At 39.7% G+C, this 17,452-nt stretch overlaps 2 protein-coding genes and 1 pseudogene across 3 annotated transcripts in view; 1 reads left to right on the forward strand and 2 right to left on the reverse strand.

The window, feature by feature from the left end:
* The window catches only part of LOC111151188 (ATPase H+ transporting V1 subunit A), a 63,272-nt gene extending 62,100 nt beyond the window's left edge, over window positions 1–1,172 (reverse strand). Inside the window, exon 1 of the mRNA XM_022508995.1 lies at window positions 910–1,172. The gene's annotated coding sequence lies outside the window, so the exon portion shown is untranslated. The remainder of the gene's footprint in view (window positions 1–909) is intronic.
* A 597-nt stretch (window positions 1,173–1,769) lies between these two features.
* LOC111151391 (N(alpha)-acetyltransferase 50, NatE catalytic subunit) overlaps window positions 1,770–17,452 on the forward strand; it is a 35,980-nt gene continuing 20,297 nt past the window's right edge. For both annotated transcript variants that reach the window (XM_022509384.1, XM_022509392.1), the window contains exon 1: window positions 1,770–2,071. In XM_022509384.1, coding sequence (XP_022365092.1) covers window positions 2,064–2,071 — 8 coding nt within the window. In that variant the 5' untranslated portion in view covers window positions 1,770–2,063. The remainder of the gene's footprint in view (window positions 2,072–17,452) is intronic.
* Window positions 2,237–17,452, reverse strand: part of LOC111149033 — a 29,941-nt pseudogene continuing 14,725 nt past the window's right edge.

Consider the following 17,452-nt stretch of genomic DNA (forward strand, 5'->3'; position numbering starts at 1 on the left):
ATATCTTGACTTAACCTTCTTACCTCTAAGTTTAAGGTCAAATACATTTGGTTTCATTATATTTCCAGCCCAATCAGTTTCTGAAGAATTACTTCCCTGTCGGGGAAACCCAGTCAGTTTTCCATAAGCTAGACTGGGTCTCCTGCAGAGCACGAAACCGCAACACCATCATCTTTCAACGCCTCCCCATTCAATTGAGACTGGCGCATTACCAACACCTCTTGTTTTGAAGCTAGTACATCTTTATTTTTTCAAATGTTTTCTCCCTTCCTGCATCATAAAATCAGAGAAAGGTAAAAGGCCTGCTTTTACCCTTCCAAGGCCAACCAAATTATGTGAATACCTACAGAACGTCTCATACAGAACTGTCAGATTAAAAACTCCGAATTATTGAGAAAGCACATTCGGAGCAAGCTTTACAGTGACTCCGCAGTGAGGCCACATCAGTGACATTCTCTCCCAAGCCCGTCTCACCGGAGACGCCTCTGCCTCCAGGGTTTTTCCTACCTCCCAGCTTCCCAGCCCAAGGCTGAAGATAAAGACGAAGCAGGGCCTCTGCAAAAGAATGGGCTTTGGGGAATAAGACCCGGAGACTACTGCGGACCCCGAGAAAGGGCTGAACCAAACCCATTATCCGAAGCCCCAAAGACTCCGAATAGGGAGTCATAATGGCCGCACTCACCCCCAACCCCGGGAAAGGTGGACGTCTCACCCCTAACTGGCGGGGGCAACCACAGTGGGGGAAGCGAGGGTCAGGAAAACTGGAGAAAAGAGCTCCTAGCCAGTGCAGGATGACAGCGAGGAGAAAGCCCCGGACAACGGAGGTTGGCCGTTCACACTTTCTCTTCTCTCCCTCTTCCCACCCCTTCTCCTCTTCCCACCAGTCGTCGGTTACCGGTCGCCGCTCACCTGCCGGGGCGCGAGGTGCAGAAACAGTACCGATCACGGACCAGAGGCTCTGTCACTGCGGGAGGGGAAGTCTTCAGCTGCAGAGGGGGGCGGGCCCAGATATTCACGTGACCTCGAGCTCCGCCCTGCCGCCCCCAGGCAGGCGTGCTGCATTTCGGGGACCTGTATTTTTGTGAATCGTTTGACCACTTATTTTCTTGCGATAAAACCAGAGAAAAAACAAAAAAAATCTCCCAAAGATTGTGTCGTAAAGTGTAATGTAGAGGGCGTGCGTGAAATGGGTTAAAGTGCATTGCTAAGGAAGTGACGTTTATGCTATGATCTAGGGACCGGAAATGGCGACGGCATTCTGTACCACAGTGGCCCGCCGCTGAAATCCCAGGCTTAAACCCAGGCAATCACGTGACCTCAAAACTTGGCTCGTGCTGAACGGAAGCCAAGTTGTCCGGCCGATTGTTAATTACGTTAGTCTTCAAAACATCTCATTTGTTTGGGTCTTCCACAGATTTCTTTTACATTTAAGAACCATTATAAAATTCTATTAGGAGACAGCGTTTGAAGGTCATTCCGGAGACTACCAACTGGAAGAACAGGACCGGGCCGGGGAAGATTGATCTTGCTAAAATTGGAGAAGAGAGGGAGGGGTGGAAAAATCCGGATTTTACCGCCAGGGCCTACCGGGCAAGCCCCACGAGTAGTGTCGTAAGGGATGGGAGGAGAAAGATGACGCCAGAGGCCACAGCCCAGTAGGAAAATGGAGGTCCTGAAATGGAGGGGGAAGGGTGCGCGGAGGCCAGCAGTGCGGCTGCGCGCAAGGCGGCCGGCGCGCCGGCGCGCAGAGGGGGCGGGGTGAAAGGTCAGAGCGCGGCGGCGGGTCTGGCTGGCGGCGGCGGCGGGCGAGAGTGGATAGCCCGGTGTGTACGTGTGGAGAAGCGGCGGCACAGCGCGGCGGCGGGAGACACCCCCGCCCCCTCCGGAGACGCAGGGCTGCGATTGACTCTCGCGGCCTCCGTCACCCGCTCAGCTCCCTTCCCTAGGCGGGGAGGCCGGCTTGTGGGGGTTGAGTGGCCCGAGCTGAGGGCGCGGAGAGCTCAGGGCGGCGACGACAACGGCGTTGATATCGGTGGTAACAACGGCCTCAGCAGGCGGGGAAGATGAAAGGGTGAGGAAGGGCAGCCGGGCAGGGCCGGGCCGGCGGGGTAGAGGGGCTGCAAAGACGGGGAGAGACTCCGGGCGAAGACCCGACGGAGGGAGATTTCTGGGTTTCTCTCTGCTCAGCGGAGGGGGCGGATGCTTGGCGCGGGGCTGTTGGCGGGCTGAAGGGCCATCAGAGGCAAGATCCCCGGAACCCAGGATTTCGACTCGAGGATGAGTGTGGGTTGAACGGAGACCAGCAGCCGAGTAGGGCAACAGGGAAAAGCTCTTGTGGGGCGCCTTGGGCCTCCCACCGGGGGCGGACGGCTGAGCCACCCCCGGCCCGCCACTCCAAGTGCAGTAGTCTGGTTGTCCTCTTCAGATCCAGGCTCAGCCCTGGGACCCGCGGTCTTTGACACCTTTCAGTCTTATTCACACTTGGGAGCTGTGCAGAACCTTCTGGAGGGAGAAGGAATTGGAATAAAGAGCATGGAGATGAGTATTAAGAGCTAGTGACTCAACTGGATTTGGGTTGGGTCAGAGCGAGTGGAGGAGGGGGAGAGAGCGTGAGCTCTTGTATTCTTGGGGTGCCAAAATGTTTAAGGAAGTATTGCCGATCAGTAGGTGGAGCTATTGCTTCAGTAGTTTGCTGTTGCCCCTGTGCTTGGTGGTGGGGGGAGCGTGGGGGGTGGTGAGGGGCGGTCCTAGGATACTGCAACGAAGCTTTTTTGAGGTGATTAGCAAAATTAATATTTTTCAGTTTTCTTTTGAATAAAATTAGGGATTATTTTGGCTCAACTATTTCCATTTGGATATCACTTCACTATTAAATTACATACTATTAAAATATTAATGACATAACACGGTGTTTTAAAATATTTCCTAAATTAGCCGTTTTGGAGCTCTCCTTTTATCAATGTTAAAAGCTTTCTGTGATGCCTGGATTTTTTTGTATTATAGCAAGTCAGTTAATAAATGTTGAGTTAGTGAAGTCTTTCAAACTGTTCAGCCTTCTGAGGATGAAATAAAAGTCAGTCTTCGAAAAATCCCATGCTGCGTGAAACAAGGCTCTCGGTGTGTATATGTGATTGGGGTCGAAGAGGTCCAAGAAGTCCAAGAAGGGGGTTAATTGACCTTGTCTGTACATGGTTCCTCACTCCGATGTTGCTTTAAACACTGGAAATTAATTCTAATGTTGAATTGTTGGTTTTTCCCTTAAAGTTCAGAAATGATGAAATTTTCATAGTACCTTCATATTAAGCATCAAGTTCTAAAGAGTTCCAATCAGGATACTAATTGGGTATGGAAACTATTTGCAGCGCTTGAATCGTGATCTATGAAGTTTGGCTGTTTTATATATGATCCAATATAATTTAGTGAGGTTTTTCTTCTTTTTTCCCCCCTTTCTCTTACTCGTTTTTATTACTTTTTTTTTTTTTGGTAACATTTTATTTGTTTGACAGAGAGCAGGGGCAAGAGGGAGAAGCAGACTCCCTGTGAAGCAGGGAACCCTAGGGGGCTGAATCCCAGGAGGACCATGACCCCAGAGGAAGGCAGACTCTTAACTGACTGAGCACTCTTCGTTTATTCTTATCTTTTATTCTCAGTACACAATACTTCTCATCTTGTTCTGTTAGAGTACTAAAAATGAGGCTGAATAGTTCCCACAGTTGAGACTGCATGGATTTATAAAGGAAGGTTTCCAAGAGAATTTCTATTCTGGGTGCTTAGATCCAAAATCTTTGGTCTAGCTCAGTCTTGCTAGGGTGTAATGTTTTTTCTAATGCCTAACTTGGCAATAGAAATGGGGTCAAACAGTGGTATTATTCACAGTCTACCTTCAGTTACCTTGAGTGTTCAAGGTAATTCTTTTTTTAACTTAAAAGGGCGATTTATGTGTAATAACATGATGGTGGCAAATCCCCAGAAATGAGTAACTGGCCAAATTTAGAGGAAATTTATAGTTACTGAATTTGTACTGCCAGCCAGCAGCTAGCCCCCAAATGAAGAGTCTTTAAGTGTAGTTCCTATCACTATGATTGGAAACTTAAAGTTGTGTTCCTAATGATAAACTTTTAAGATGATTTCACAGGAATAGTCCCTTTAACTTCCCAGGTGAATAACTACCAGGTAAGATGGGACTTTAAAATTTTTTACATTTCTAAATCTTGTATGTAAGACACAGAAAAAATGAAGACAATAGACATTTAAAAGATTCTAAGCTCCTTTAGTTCAAAGAATTGTATCACCATGGACAATGTAGTTAGTGTTATAGTCCTGACTCTTGATTTGGAAAGGCCTATGAAAATGAAACCATGGTCCTGATTATGTATTTTTGTATGAAATTTTATTTGCTAAGAGTTTTATTGTATATTGAGCTAACTGAGCTGTAAGTTGAAATATCTAAAATTGGAAACATGAAGAACTTCTAACTCTAATCTACTATTTAAATATTTTATGTCATCTGTATTGCCTATCATTTTCAAACTTTTTTTTAAATTTTTTTTTAAGATTTTATTTATTTATTTGACAGACAGAGATCACAAGTAGGCAGAGAGGCAGGCAGAGAGAAAGGAGGAAGCAGGCTCCCTGCTGAGCAGAGAGCCCGTGTGGGGCTCCATCCCAGGACTCTGAGATCATGACCTGATCCGAAGGCAGAGGCTTTAACCCACTGAGCCACCCAGGCGCCCCCATTTTCAAACTTTTAAAACTTACTATTTTATCTGATTTTTCTTCATACTTATAGTTTGTTTTTATTAGTAGTAGCAGTAGGACATTCCATTGTATTGGCATGTATTTTTGCCTTTTCTCCAAAGTAGATAAATTTCCAGTTTTTAATTATTGCATGTATTTATATACATGGTCTAGAAACTTGAGGGTATATTACAAGATGTTATTTCCTTTGTACTGAAGCTCCTTATTTTTATGGACCCAGGGATGTAGGTTGAATTTGTGGATGGCAGGCTGATAATTTTTATCTATTATTACTCTCTAGGGAAGATGATATTCAAGCAAGAAGTTACAGCCATGACTGAGATGGCAATATAACTAGTCAGTATAATAGGAAGTAAAACTGAATCCATTTACCTTTGAATTTTAGCAAAGAGGTATAAATTAGTTCTAATAAAAATGTGTTTGGGGCGCCTGGGCGGCTCAGTCTGTTGAGCTTTTGGCTCTGGATCTCAGCTTGGGTCTTGATCTCCTGGTGTGGAGTTTGGCACCATATTGGGATCTACACACTGGGGAGGAGTTTACTTAAAAAAAAAAAAAAAGTCTTTAACAAGGTATGAATATATACAAAGTAAAGATGGGAAAGTAGGTAAGAATGGTATAATACAGTATATAGAACAGTGTGGTTCCCAAAGTAGAAGATTCTGCTGTCCAAAGAATCTATGTTGAAGTATAGTTACCTCTGACAGCATACGGACTAGGAAGCGTAAGAGAGTTTTCTGAAGTGCTAGAAATATTCTCTATCTTTACTTTGGATATTAATTGCATAGATATATACATATGTTAAAAAGTCAAAGAGCTGTGAAAAAGATTTGTGCTCTTTACCATACAAATTTACATACTTAAGTAAAACAGATTTGTTTGTTTTTTAAGGTTGTATTGCTGTTTTTGTAGGGGGACAGGCCAGGAGGCTGAAAGAGAATTCAGGAACTTTTATAAACCTCCAATTCATACTCTTGCTTCTGTGAAGCCAATAAATTTATGGGATGTGGATTGAGATACTGTATTTTAAAATACTTTGTAATATTCCCTTGCTTTGTCGAGATGAATTCACATAAAATATAACCTACCTGTGCCACAATTTCTTTAGAAAATCAATATAATGGTGTAACCAGTATAAGAGAGAAGTAAAAGTAAACTATAATAAGGTATTTATTTCAATATGTAAGTGATCAGGTACAACTAACTATACCATAAATCATAAGATCTGATGTTTGCATCTGTCTGTAAATAAAATCATATAATTTAGAAAGTAGATCTGCCAATACAGATATGTGCATTGGTGACTAATGCTTTGTTGCCATCAGTGTTGGTGATTTTTTTTCCAGTGATTGTGGACAACTGGTGGTAAAGTTCTGAACAAAGAATAATCATGAATTTCAGGGTTGAAAAAGGATTTTTAAAGGTTATCTATACAAAGCATTATCTTTCAAAGCCAGTGCTTTTGCCAGGCCAAACTAATATCTGTATTAAATTTCACTTTACTTACATTTCCATTTTGGCCTGTGGAAATCCTTTTGAATTCTGATTTTCTCTTACACATATTAGATATGACTTCCAGCTTTATGCCATATGAAAAGATAAAACTTCTCAATTATTTAAATAGTTGTCTTTATTTTTTTTTAAGGACAGCCCACAGAAACCATTAAAATACCAGTTGTAACCAATAGAAACTTCTTTTCATTACAGAAATGAAAATTGTATGTATTGTAGTTTAAAAACTATATATTTGTCTTTTTTTTTTTTTTAAGATTTTATTTATTTATTTGACAGAGAGATCACAAGCAGGCAGAGAGGCAGGCAGAGAGAGAGGAGGAAGCAGGCTCCCCGCTGAGCAGAGAGCCCGATGCGGGGCTCGATCCCAGGACTCTGAGACCGTAACCCAGCCGAAGGCAGCGGCCCAACCCACTGAGCCACCCAGGCGCCCCTAAAAACTATATATTTGTCTTATGGCAAATACTGCTTTCTCTTGATTTGATCTCTTCCATTGGTTCCTATATACATTCATTGCCTAACTTATTGGAAGAATGTTAGTCCTGTCCTGTGCAATACAATAATGGCTAGCTACAGTAAGTAGGCTGTTGAACAGATGAAATGTGGCTTGTGTTATTGAGGAACTGAATTTTAATTAAAATTTTATTTTTTATTTTTATTTTTTGAAAGATTTTATTTACTTATTTGACAGAGAGCATAAGCAGGGGGGGTGAGAGAGGGAGAAACAGGCTCCCCGCTGAGCAGGGATCCCTGTATGGGACTCAATCCTAGGACCTGGGATCATGACCTGAGCCGAATGCAGACGCTTAACCTGCTGAACCACCCAGGCGCCCTGAATTTAAGTTAAAATTTTAGTTTTAAAAACTGATACTCAAAGTCAGTTGTTGGATAATTTTCAAGTATGTTTGGAACAGCCTGGATTGGTGAATCTATAAAGTTTGTGAAATGTAAATATAGATCAAGTGTTTGCAAGGAAAATTAGCATCTGAATTGAGATTTGCTGTGTAATACACACTGGATTTTAAAAAGACTTGGTATGGGGGTGCCTAACTGACTCAGTCGCATGACTGGGTAACTCTTGATCTCAGGGTTGTGAGTTTAGGCCCCACGTTGGATTTAGAGATATCAAAAATAAGTAAATAGGGGCGCCTGGGTGGCTCAGTTGGTTTAGCTGCTGCCTTCGGCTCAGGTCATTTAAGTCTTTAAGACTTAGTATGAAAAAAAATTCTTAAAGAAGTGAAATTAATTTTTATTTTGATTGCATGTTGAAATAATTTCATCTATTTCTTTTTGCTTTGTTAACATAGATACTAGAAATTTAAAAATTGCATATGTAACTCAAATTGTATTTGTTTTGGATAGTGCTGTGCTAGATCCAAAAAAAATTTCATGTAAAACATGATCCCTTTTTTCAGGATCCAATTTTAGATGGTGTTTCTAAATGTGTAGCTTGTGGGTCAACAGATAATACATGACTGGTCATATACCTCTGTGATGAAGGATTCTGAGGCCACTCTTGGTTTTAGACTAAAATACTGTAATCCATTCACCTTGTCTACCATGATGGAGAAGGGATAATAGGGAGTATGCATTTGCCTTTCCTGAGCTAGTGCGGCCTGTATTCTGCCTGTATCATTGCTGAAGCTGTTAATGGAAAACTTTTTTTTAAGTCCAGAGGCTTCTCGTAAGTCGATAGTGCTACAGTGAATGCTTGTTTATAAAACTACTTGACACATATCCTTATTTCTTTTGGATAATTCCCTAGAAGTGAATTTTTTGGATCAGAAGATACTTGTTTTTTTAAAGCTCTGATATTTGTTGCCACTTGACCTCTAGAAAGATAGTGGCAATTTCATACTGCCACCAGTGTATGAGAGTTCCCTTTTCTTCTCCAAGGGCTATTGGGGGAATGGGAGGGGCACTTGCAAAAACCTTAAGGAAATGAAGGAAGACATTATGCTGCCATTTCAGCCATTGGTGGTGTAAATTACCCTCTTCTGGGGTGAGTGGCATACATCGAGCATTTGTAAAATGATAGAAATAACAGTTTCTTTACAAGTTGGGTTTGAGGACATATTCACATAATAGCCTAACTCTAGTTTTACTTTGCTAATTAGATGATGAATGGTATTTCTCTCCCCACCTTTTTTTGGTTACTGTTATTTTGATTACTTAGTAAATTTGGACATTTCCCACTTTTACTGGCCATTTGCATATGTTTGGGACTTACCTGTTACTTTTGTAACTTAACCAGTTTTTAATTTGGATATTGAGTGTTTTGACTTCAAATTGCAAAACAACCAAAGATAATGTTCTTTAGAAAATGGGGTTGAAACTTTCAAATTAGTAAATATTGTCAGAGCGATGATGCCAATTTAGGACCCAGCTCATGAGAAGAAATTTTTTACAGATGGAACTTGTTATAAACTAAGTTAAGAAAGGAGAATTGTACTTAGGAGCATTTTATTTCTCTTTCCAGAAAACTACAGTATATTTAAAGATATACTTGGATTACATAGTAATCCATGTAGATTATTATTCATAGAATAATTCTTTAAAAAATATATATTTATTAGAGAGCATACACACAAGTTGGGAGAAGGACAGGGTGAGGGAAAGGGACAAGCAGACTCTGCTGAGCATGGACCCCCACTCAGGGCTCAGTTTCAAGACCCTGAGGTCATGGCCCCAGCCGAAATCAAGAGTCGTACACTACTTAACAGACTGAGCCACGCAGACTCTCCAGCATGATTTATCTTTTTAAAGGAGACTTACTTTAACACAAAAAACATTGAACTAAAAGCAACCACACTTTGTAGTTCAGTATGCCAGTAATGATTGTTAGCAGTCACTAATAGTTTTTTTTGATCTCTGGGTCTTGGTTTCTTTGTCTTTAGAAAGAATAGCTTAAATAAGAACAGCCAGAAGTTGAAATTCATGTGCCTGTTTTAATCTGTTGATAATATTTAATCAATTGGTAATTAATCTGCTGATAGCTTTGTTGAGTTCTTAGATTGCCAAACCAAAAAAAAAGTGATGTCATTATTAATACCTACCATGACTGCTGTGGTGTGTGTGTTACATGTTTGCCATCCCTTGTCTCTTGTTAGCTTCCTCTTTTTATGATACCTAGAAACAAAACTTTGGAATATTTGAACTGTTCTCTTTTAAGCTGCTTTCTTCATTTTGCTTTTGTGTCTGCCTTTTGAGATTTCCTCTCCCATCCTTCCCCCTCATGGCCCTTTTATTTTTTATAGCTACCTAGTACATCTCCAGGCAATAAATTCTCTATTAATCTTTACAGTAGCTCTAAGAAAGCACCCATTATCTACCAATGTATCTATAGGTTTAGTATCTTTAGTCTTTTAATGAAGCAGCATTACAGAGGTGAACCAAGAAGGAAAGAAAGTTTGGTGGGTTTTGGAATTTTTGAAGTCTTATATGGCCAAAAAACTAGGTGGGAGAGAGAGAGGCTAGGCCAGTGGCCCCAGCTAGGTGATGAGGGCTTTATATGCAGTGCTATTCAAGTTTCTTTTGGTTGGTTATGTGCAGCATTAAGCATTAGAAGTAAAGTGATCAGATTTGTGTTTTTAAAAGATGATTCTGACTGCATCATGATGGCTTTGTCTCGTTGGTTCTAGTCTTTTCCCCCTTCATTAGGCTATTAGAATTTGTGTTGAAATGATTGTCTGAAGCATTCTGCTTAGAGAAGGGGTATATGAGCAGGTTATGAAGATACTTGAGGAGCAGAATTAACAGACTAAAATGGGATGTAAGAGTACATATAAAACTAAATTTTTATATTGGATGGGTGATGGGACTATTCATTAAAGATAGAGAATAGGATGTTTTAATTTCCTGTGGAGGATGGTGAGTTCAGTTTTCAATGTGTTGAATATGAGGTTCCTGTAGAGATAACTAGTAAGCAGTTAGAAAATATATGCTTGGATTCAGAGACTTGGAAGTAAAAGAAAGCAACATTTAGGTTGTAGTAAGGGAAAAGCCATAGCTGGGAAGGAGCGCTAAATGAAGATATGGATGACCATGGAAAACTTTTTCCTAGAATTATTTAATTATCTTTAGGTTATAACCTTAAGTAGATTATATCTAGTGTGTGTTTAGCACTTCTTGTACCCAAGCAAATAATTGCTGAGATTTTTGCACACGTTATACTTGTACTCATGCATCTTGTAGAGCTAATCCACCCACCATCACTTTCTTGATACCTGCTAAACCTCTAGAACAGTGATAGTCAACCAGGGTTATATCTCCCATCCCTGGATAACTGGTAATGTGTGGAGGCATTTTGGGTTGTCACAGTGGGATGGGGCATTTAGTGGGTAGAGGCTAGAGATTATGCTAAATCCCCTACAGTGCTCCAGAATCCCCTTCACAAAGAATTACCCAGCCCAGAATATCAGTAGTACTAGGATTGAGAAACCTTAAAATCTAGATGACATGAGAGAAAGCCCATCAGTTAAATTAAGGACCTAGAGATTCTTGGACTTACTGGAAGTAGTTCATCAATTCCTTGAAATATTTGAGGTCCTGCTGTAAGTCTTGTAGCTCAGTAAAAGAGGTAAGGTATAAAAATAAATGCTCACAGCAGAGAGCTGCTGTGCCTTGAAAGGGTACAAACAGTGTAATATAGTTCAGATGAGGTGGAAATCTCAGCAGGATGACAGGTTAAGGCCTCGTGAGCAATTAGTTTTTAAGCTGTGCTTTGATAAATTTTCAATGGACTTACTTTTAAGTTAAAGGAATTTATATTTTAGAGGAATCACTCTTTCATGTAATTTACTTGAAGGCAAGAGTTTAGACCAGATTACTGCTAGCTGAGAAAAAATTACCTACCCTAAGCCCCTCAAAATTTTGTATCAAAGGACCATAGGCATACTTTGATCCTTACTAAAACACTTTAATCCCCTTTGTCATTAGTACACTTTACATAAATGTTCCTGGTTTGGTATTTCGCTCTCTCAGTAACCTTGAGTAAAGATAACTCTTTTGAAGGGGAGTCCTATGTATGGTTGATCTTGCGCTATAATGGAAATTTGTAGGCATAGGCATGGTTCTAACTTTGTTGATAAATGGCTATATAACCACAGGTACATCTCTCTGGGCTTCAGTTCCATCATCTGTGAAATGAAGAATGGACCCATTGGCTTCAAAGGTCCCTTCCAGATCAAACACTGCACAAGAAGTGAGCAAGTAGTTAAAATTTTGTGCTAAGGTGTACTGAATAATCACTTAAAATATAAATGGTTAGACTTTAAACTTTCTCTATACAGTCCTTCATTTTCTCTTTTTTTATAGTATAACTTGAGTCAGACTTCATGGAGAAAGACATATTGTGTGTAGTCACACCTCCATCTTGTGGCCCTTCAGAATATTGCTACTAAAATTTGTTTTTATAATTTTGGGCATAATTGACATTACCTTCAATAGCTAAAAACATTTGAGTGGTTATTATCTGATGTTGCTATGCTGAATACGTAACATGCATTACCATTGTGTCACAGTGCTTGTTTTAAGCCACAGGTAAAGATTTTCTACCATATTCTAAGCATGAAAATGCTATGAGATTTGACTAACAGATTAATCTTGTGGTGCTGATATAAGTAAATAACTAATGGGCTCTATAAAGTAGGGGGCAAGTAACTTTTCAGGTCTAAGAACTTGGTATCCATGGGTACTTCTGCTATGTCAGTTTTCCCCGTTTAGATTGTTATTCTAAAATCTTGGTATGAAGAGACATGGGGTTTGTTACAGATTAGATTGATACAAGAAAAAAATGACATGTCACATGAATTTGACCCAAGAGAATAGTTTCTTAAATTACTACCGTATTCAGTTTTTACATTTAGGGTTGTAAACTGGTGCCAACAGGAACCTGGGACCAGGCAGATAAGATAAATGAGTGAAAAAAGACCAGAAATGTAGGCTTTATGTAAAAGCTTCTGATTTAAATATTTGCAGCCAACTTAAATTAAAAACAAAAAACTGTCGAGTCTAATAGATGTAGCAGATTTGACTTTTAGTCCAGGAATTTGGGGCTTATCTACGGAGTAGAGGTCCTAAATTAATATTAAGATAGTTTATGTTGTTAAATTACACTGAAATGTGGGGTGCTGGGAAGGCTCAGTGGGTTAGGCATCCGACTCTTGATTTTGGCTCAGGTCAGGACCTCAGGGTTGTGAGCTCAAGCCCCACTTAGGACTCCGCACTCGGGGTGGAGTCTGCTTGGGATTCTTTATCTCCCCCTGCTTGTGCATGCATGCGCTCTCTCGCTCTCTCTCTCTAAATAAATCTTAAAAAAAGAATAAGTTACATTGAAATCTTAATCTGAAGTAAGTTAACAGTGTAGTAATTAATAACCAGGTTTTGAGATGCTGATTTGAATTTGAGACTCAATACTAGCTGTATCACAAACATTAAAGCTATAGCGTAATATACTTTGTTACTTACATAGGGAAGATGATTTAACATTTTATATGAAATCCACTTCTCTACGCCCGTCTTTAGCCTCTCTTTCCCTCACCAGAATTCTTGGATATGGAAGGTTACATATATGCAGTGGGAGGTTTATTAATTTAGGTGGATCCTAAACTTGTGTGGTTAACATAAGAAGCCTTAATTATTAAAGATTCCACAGTGGGATATGAAAATTTGAGTTTTCAACTGGCAAAGTGATTCTGGTGTAGAGGTGGGTTTGGGATCCATTCTTGAATTTTGTGACACTGCTTCTCTAGACTTTTTCCCTATGCTCTTGAAAATTGTTTCTCAAACTTCTTTATGATCTCCTGTTTGTTTACCCCTAAAATTGTTTCTTTTAGTAGTTGTGTTTTTAGATGTTCTATTTCACTATGATTTGGTAATATGATGATCTGTTCACATAATCAGAGGATATATACAATGCAGTATTTGTATTTCAGGAAATAACTGAAAGTGATGTGTTAAAAAAGGGAATTCTTATGAGATAAATTTATGTAAAGACTCTGAATGCTTTCCCCCTACTATTTAATTGTTTTTATCTACTTAATGCCAACATTGCTTCCCATAACATTAGGTAGCATTTAAACTATATTATATAAATAATTTTTAAAATGACCATTCTTACCTAAAACGTGTTTGACAGTAGTTTTAATGGGAAAAAAGTGTCAGTACGTGTGGCCATTTATACCAAAGGCAAAGACTGTGTAACAGGCTATCCTGAGATTGATGGATTTAGAAGAGGAGGTATGTAACAGAATGGAAGGCCCATTCTTATCCAGCTCCTATTCAAGATTTCTGCAAACTGAAGGCTTGGTACAGCTGGAAATTGAGGGGTTGTGGTTTGTTAAAGGTTTGAAATCCTTGCCTTTTACTGTTTTTCAAATGGTCGAGAGTAAGTCAGGCATCAAGTGCATTCTACCATGAGTTTTAGTATCAAAAGTAGCGCATCTTTGTTCTTTCTTAGCCAAAGTTGCTGTAAAACTTAACGTAAGTGCCGAGTGCTACAGCTAGTAGTCCCTTATGTAAATAAGTAATTTGTTTTGTTTTGTTATGGAAATTTTCAAACACCTATAAAAGTAGTGCATTGAGCCCTCAGTACATTCATAGTTCCAGTAGGTGGTATTCATTCTCATATTATTATGTCTTTGCCTGATCAGTACTTTCCCTTTTTCCTTTTTTGCTGGAGTACTTCAAGGAAATTCTTTTTTTTTTTTTTTTAATCGATTTTATTTATTTATTTGACAGAGAGAGAGATCACAAGAAGGCAGAAAGGCAGGCAGAGAGAGAGGAGGAAGCAGGCTCCCTGCCGAGCAGAGAGCCCGATGCGGGGCTCAATCCCAGGACCCTGAGATCATGACCCGAGCCGAGGGCAGAGGCTTTAACCCACTGAGCCATCCATGCACCCCCAAAGGAAATTCTTGATATACTGTCCTGTTCTATCTGTGAATAATATAGTATGCATCTTTATCAAGAATGACTTTAAAAAAAAAAAAACCTGTAATATTGTATTACCTAATATTATCTTACAATCTGATATCCAGTCTGTATTTGGTTTTTCTCATTTGTCTTTTAAATGTCCTTTTCAAATCAAAATCCAGAAAGATCCACACATTTTAATTGGCTGAAATGTCTCATCACCTCTTAATCTGACAGTTTCTCCTCCTTTTTTAAAAAACAAACTTACTTCATTTTTTTAAAACATTTTATTTATTTGAGAGAAAGGGAGGGAGGGAAGGGGCAAGGGTGAGCACGAGTTGGGAGGGTGCAGAGGGAGAGGGATAAGCAGGCTCTCCACTGAACAGGGAGCCTAAGGCAGGGCTCAATCCTGGACCAGGGATTATGACCTGAGGCCAAGGCAGACACTTAACCAACCAATTGAGCCACCTAGGTGCCCCAACAAACTTACTTTAGAATAGCTTTATAGTTTTTAGATTTAAATTTCTGAAGATGGTACGGAGGATTTTCAGTTTCTCCTCTTAGTAACAGTTTATAGTAGTATGATACACTGTTAGAATGAAAAGGCAAGCCAGAAATTGGGTGAAAATAGTTGCAAATTATATATCAGATAAGGAATTTGTATCCAGAATATATAAAGAACTCTTATGACTCAATAAAATAAGCAATCCAATATAAAAATGGGAATTCTTTACTAGTTAATGTAAAACCTAAGGTTTATTCTCAGGCCTAAAGAATCTTAAATAAGATGTTTCATCAAAGATGGACAAATGGCTAATAACGATGCAGAATGAAGCTCGACATTATTAGTCATTAGAGAAATGCATATCCTATGAGATTATCACTTTATACCACAAAAATGGCTGTACATAAAAAGACAGTAAAAAGTGTTGGTGAGGGGGTGCCTCGTACCTCAGTCTGGTTAAGCATCCAGCTCTTGGTTTTGGTTCAGGTCATGATCTCAGGGTTGTGGAACATTGGTCTCCTCGCTTAGCAGGGAGTCTGCTTGAGATTCTCTCTCCCTCTGCCCCCTCCCTGCTCTCTCATACACATACTCTCTCAAAGTGTTGATGAGGCTGTAGAGAAACTAGAACCCTAATGCATTATTGGTAGGAATGCAGATGGTACAGCTGCTTTGGAAAACACATTAGGAATGTACTAGTTTTACATTACTGCTATAACAAATTACTACAAACTTAAATTGCCTAAAAACAAATTATTACCTTAGTTCTTATGATGAAGAATCTGAAATGGGTTTTTAAAATCAAGGTGTTGGTAGGTATAGTGATTTTAAATAGTATCCCCACCTCCCTCAAGAAAAATTCATGTCTACTTGGGACCTCAGCACATGACATTATTTAGAAATGGGGTCTTTTCGGGGCACCTGGGTGGCTCAGTCAGTTAAGTGTCTGCCTTTGGCTCAGGTCATGATCCCAGGGTCCTGGGATTGAGCCCTGCATTGGGCTTCCTGCTCAGTGGGGGCCTGCTTCTCTCTCTCCCTCTGCCCCTCCTCTCTCTCTTCTCTCTCTCTCAAATAAATAAATCTTTTAAAAAGAAAGAAAAAAGAATAGGGTCTTTGCAGATGTAATTAAGATAGTCATGCTCGATTAGAGAGGGTTTTAAATCCAATGACTAGTGTCCTCATAGGAAGAGGAAAGGAGACACACATACAGAACACCCAAGTGAAGATAGAAGCAGACATTAGACTTGTTATTGCCCCAAGCCAGGAAATATCTGAGGCCACCAGGAGCTAGCAGTAGCAAGGAAGGATTCTACTCCAGATTCAGAGAACATGGTCCTACTGACCTGATTTTGAACTTCCAGTCTCCAGAGAATAAATTTCTGGTTTAAGCTACTCAGTGATAATTCCTTAAGGCAGTAAGAAATGAATACAAAAACATTGTGTTTCTTCTAGATGTTATAGATGAGAATCGGTTTCCTTGCCTTTTCAGCTGCTATAAGGCCACGTGCATTCCTTGTTTTGTAGTCCTTCATCTTCAAAGCTTACAGTGTAGCATCTTGAAATCTCTTGTTTCTGCTTCTTTTGTCCTATTCTCTTCTCTGACTCTTAAGGCCTCTTTGATGACATTGGGCCCACCCAGTTAGTCCTGGTTAATCGTCCCACCGCAGGGTCTTAATTACATTTTGCAGCATGTATTTTCCATGTAAAATAACGTATTAAAGATTCTTGGGATTGGAACATGGACGTCCTTTGGGGCCATTGTTCTACCTACCACAGGTGGTTTCTTTAAAAAGTTAAGCATATTTGCCATACAACCCATCAATCCCACTTATAGGTATCTACCAGAGAAAAGCTAAAGCTTATGTCCACACACAGACTTGTATGCAGTATTCATAACACCATTATTTATAATGGCCATGAATTTAATACTGTTAAAATGCCCATCAGATGGTGAATGGGTAAACAGAATGTGGTATATCCTTACGGTGGAATCTTGTTCAGCTGCTGACACATTACATCATGGATCAACCTCAGAAACATGCTGCATAAAAGAAGTGTAGTAGTACAGAAGATCACATTTATTTTATGATTCTATTTATATGAAATGTCCAGAAAAATCAGATATATAGAAAGTAGATTTAATGTCTGACTTTGGGTAGCAAAGGGGATTTACTTTAGATTTGCACAAGGGATTTGGGGGTGAATGTTCTAAAGCTGAATTGAGGTGATGGTCACACAACTCTGTAAATAGGCTAAAACTCATTGTACATTTAAAACATGAATTTTATGGTGTATAAATTATACCACATGGCTATTTAAGAGAAAAACAAATGTAAAAAGTGGGAAGGGGCCTCAGGTTATTTGCAATATACTAGTATACAAAGGACGTAATCCATAATACACTTAAAACCCAGTTAGAGAACCCAATTTATTTATTTTTATTTTTTTAAAGATTTAATTAATTTTTTAAAAAGATTTTATTTATTTGACAGAGCGCAAGCAAGGGGGTGCAGCAGGCAGAGGGGAGAGAGAGAAGCAGGCTCCGTGCTAAGCAGGAAGCCTGACATGGGGCTCAATCCCTGGACCCTGGGATCATGTCCCCTGCCGCAGGGAGATGCTTAACCACCTGATCCACCCAAGGGCCCCTTTTCACTCATTTTAAATTGAAATCACAAAGCTCATCAATTAGATCCTCTAATTTGCCTAATTTTCTTAATGTTCCAAATACTTTATTTTTTTTATATTCTTTTTTTTTTTTTTTCCCTCACTGTA

Source organism: Enhydra lutris, unplaced genomic scaffold (assembly GCF_002288905.1).
Source record: "Enhydra lutris kenyoni isolate GAN:26980312 unplaced genomic scaffold, ASM228890v2 scaffoldscaffold2, whole genome shotgun sequence".
In the NCBI taxonomy this organism is placed as follows: Eukaryota; Metazoa; Chordata; class Mammalia; order Carnivora; family Mustelidae; genus Enhydra; species Enhydra lutris.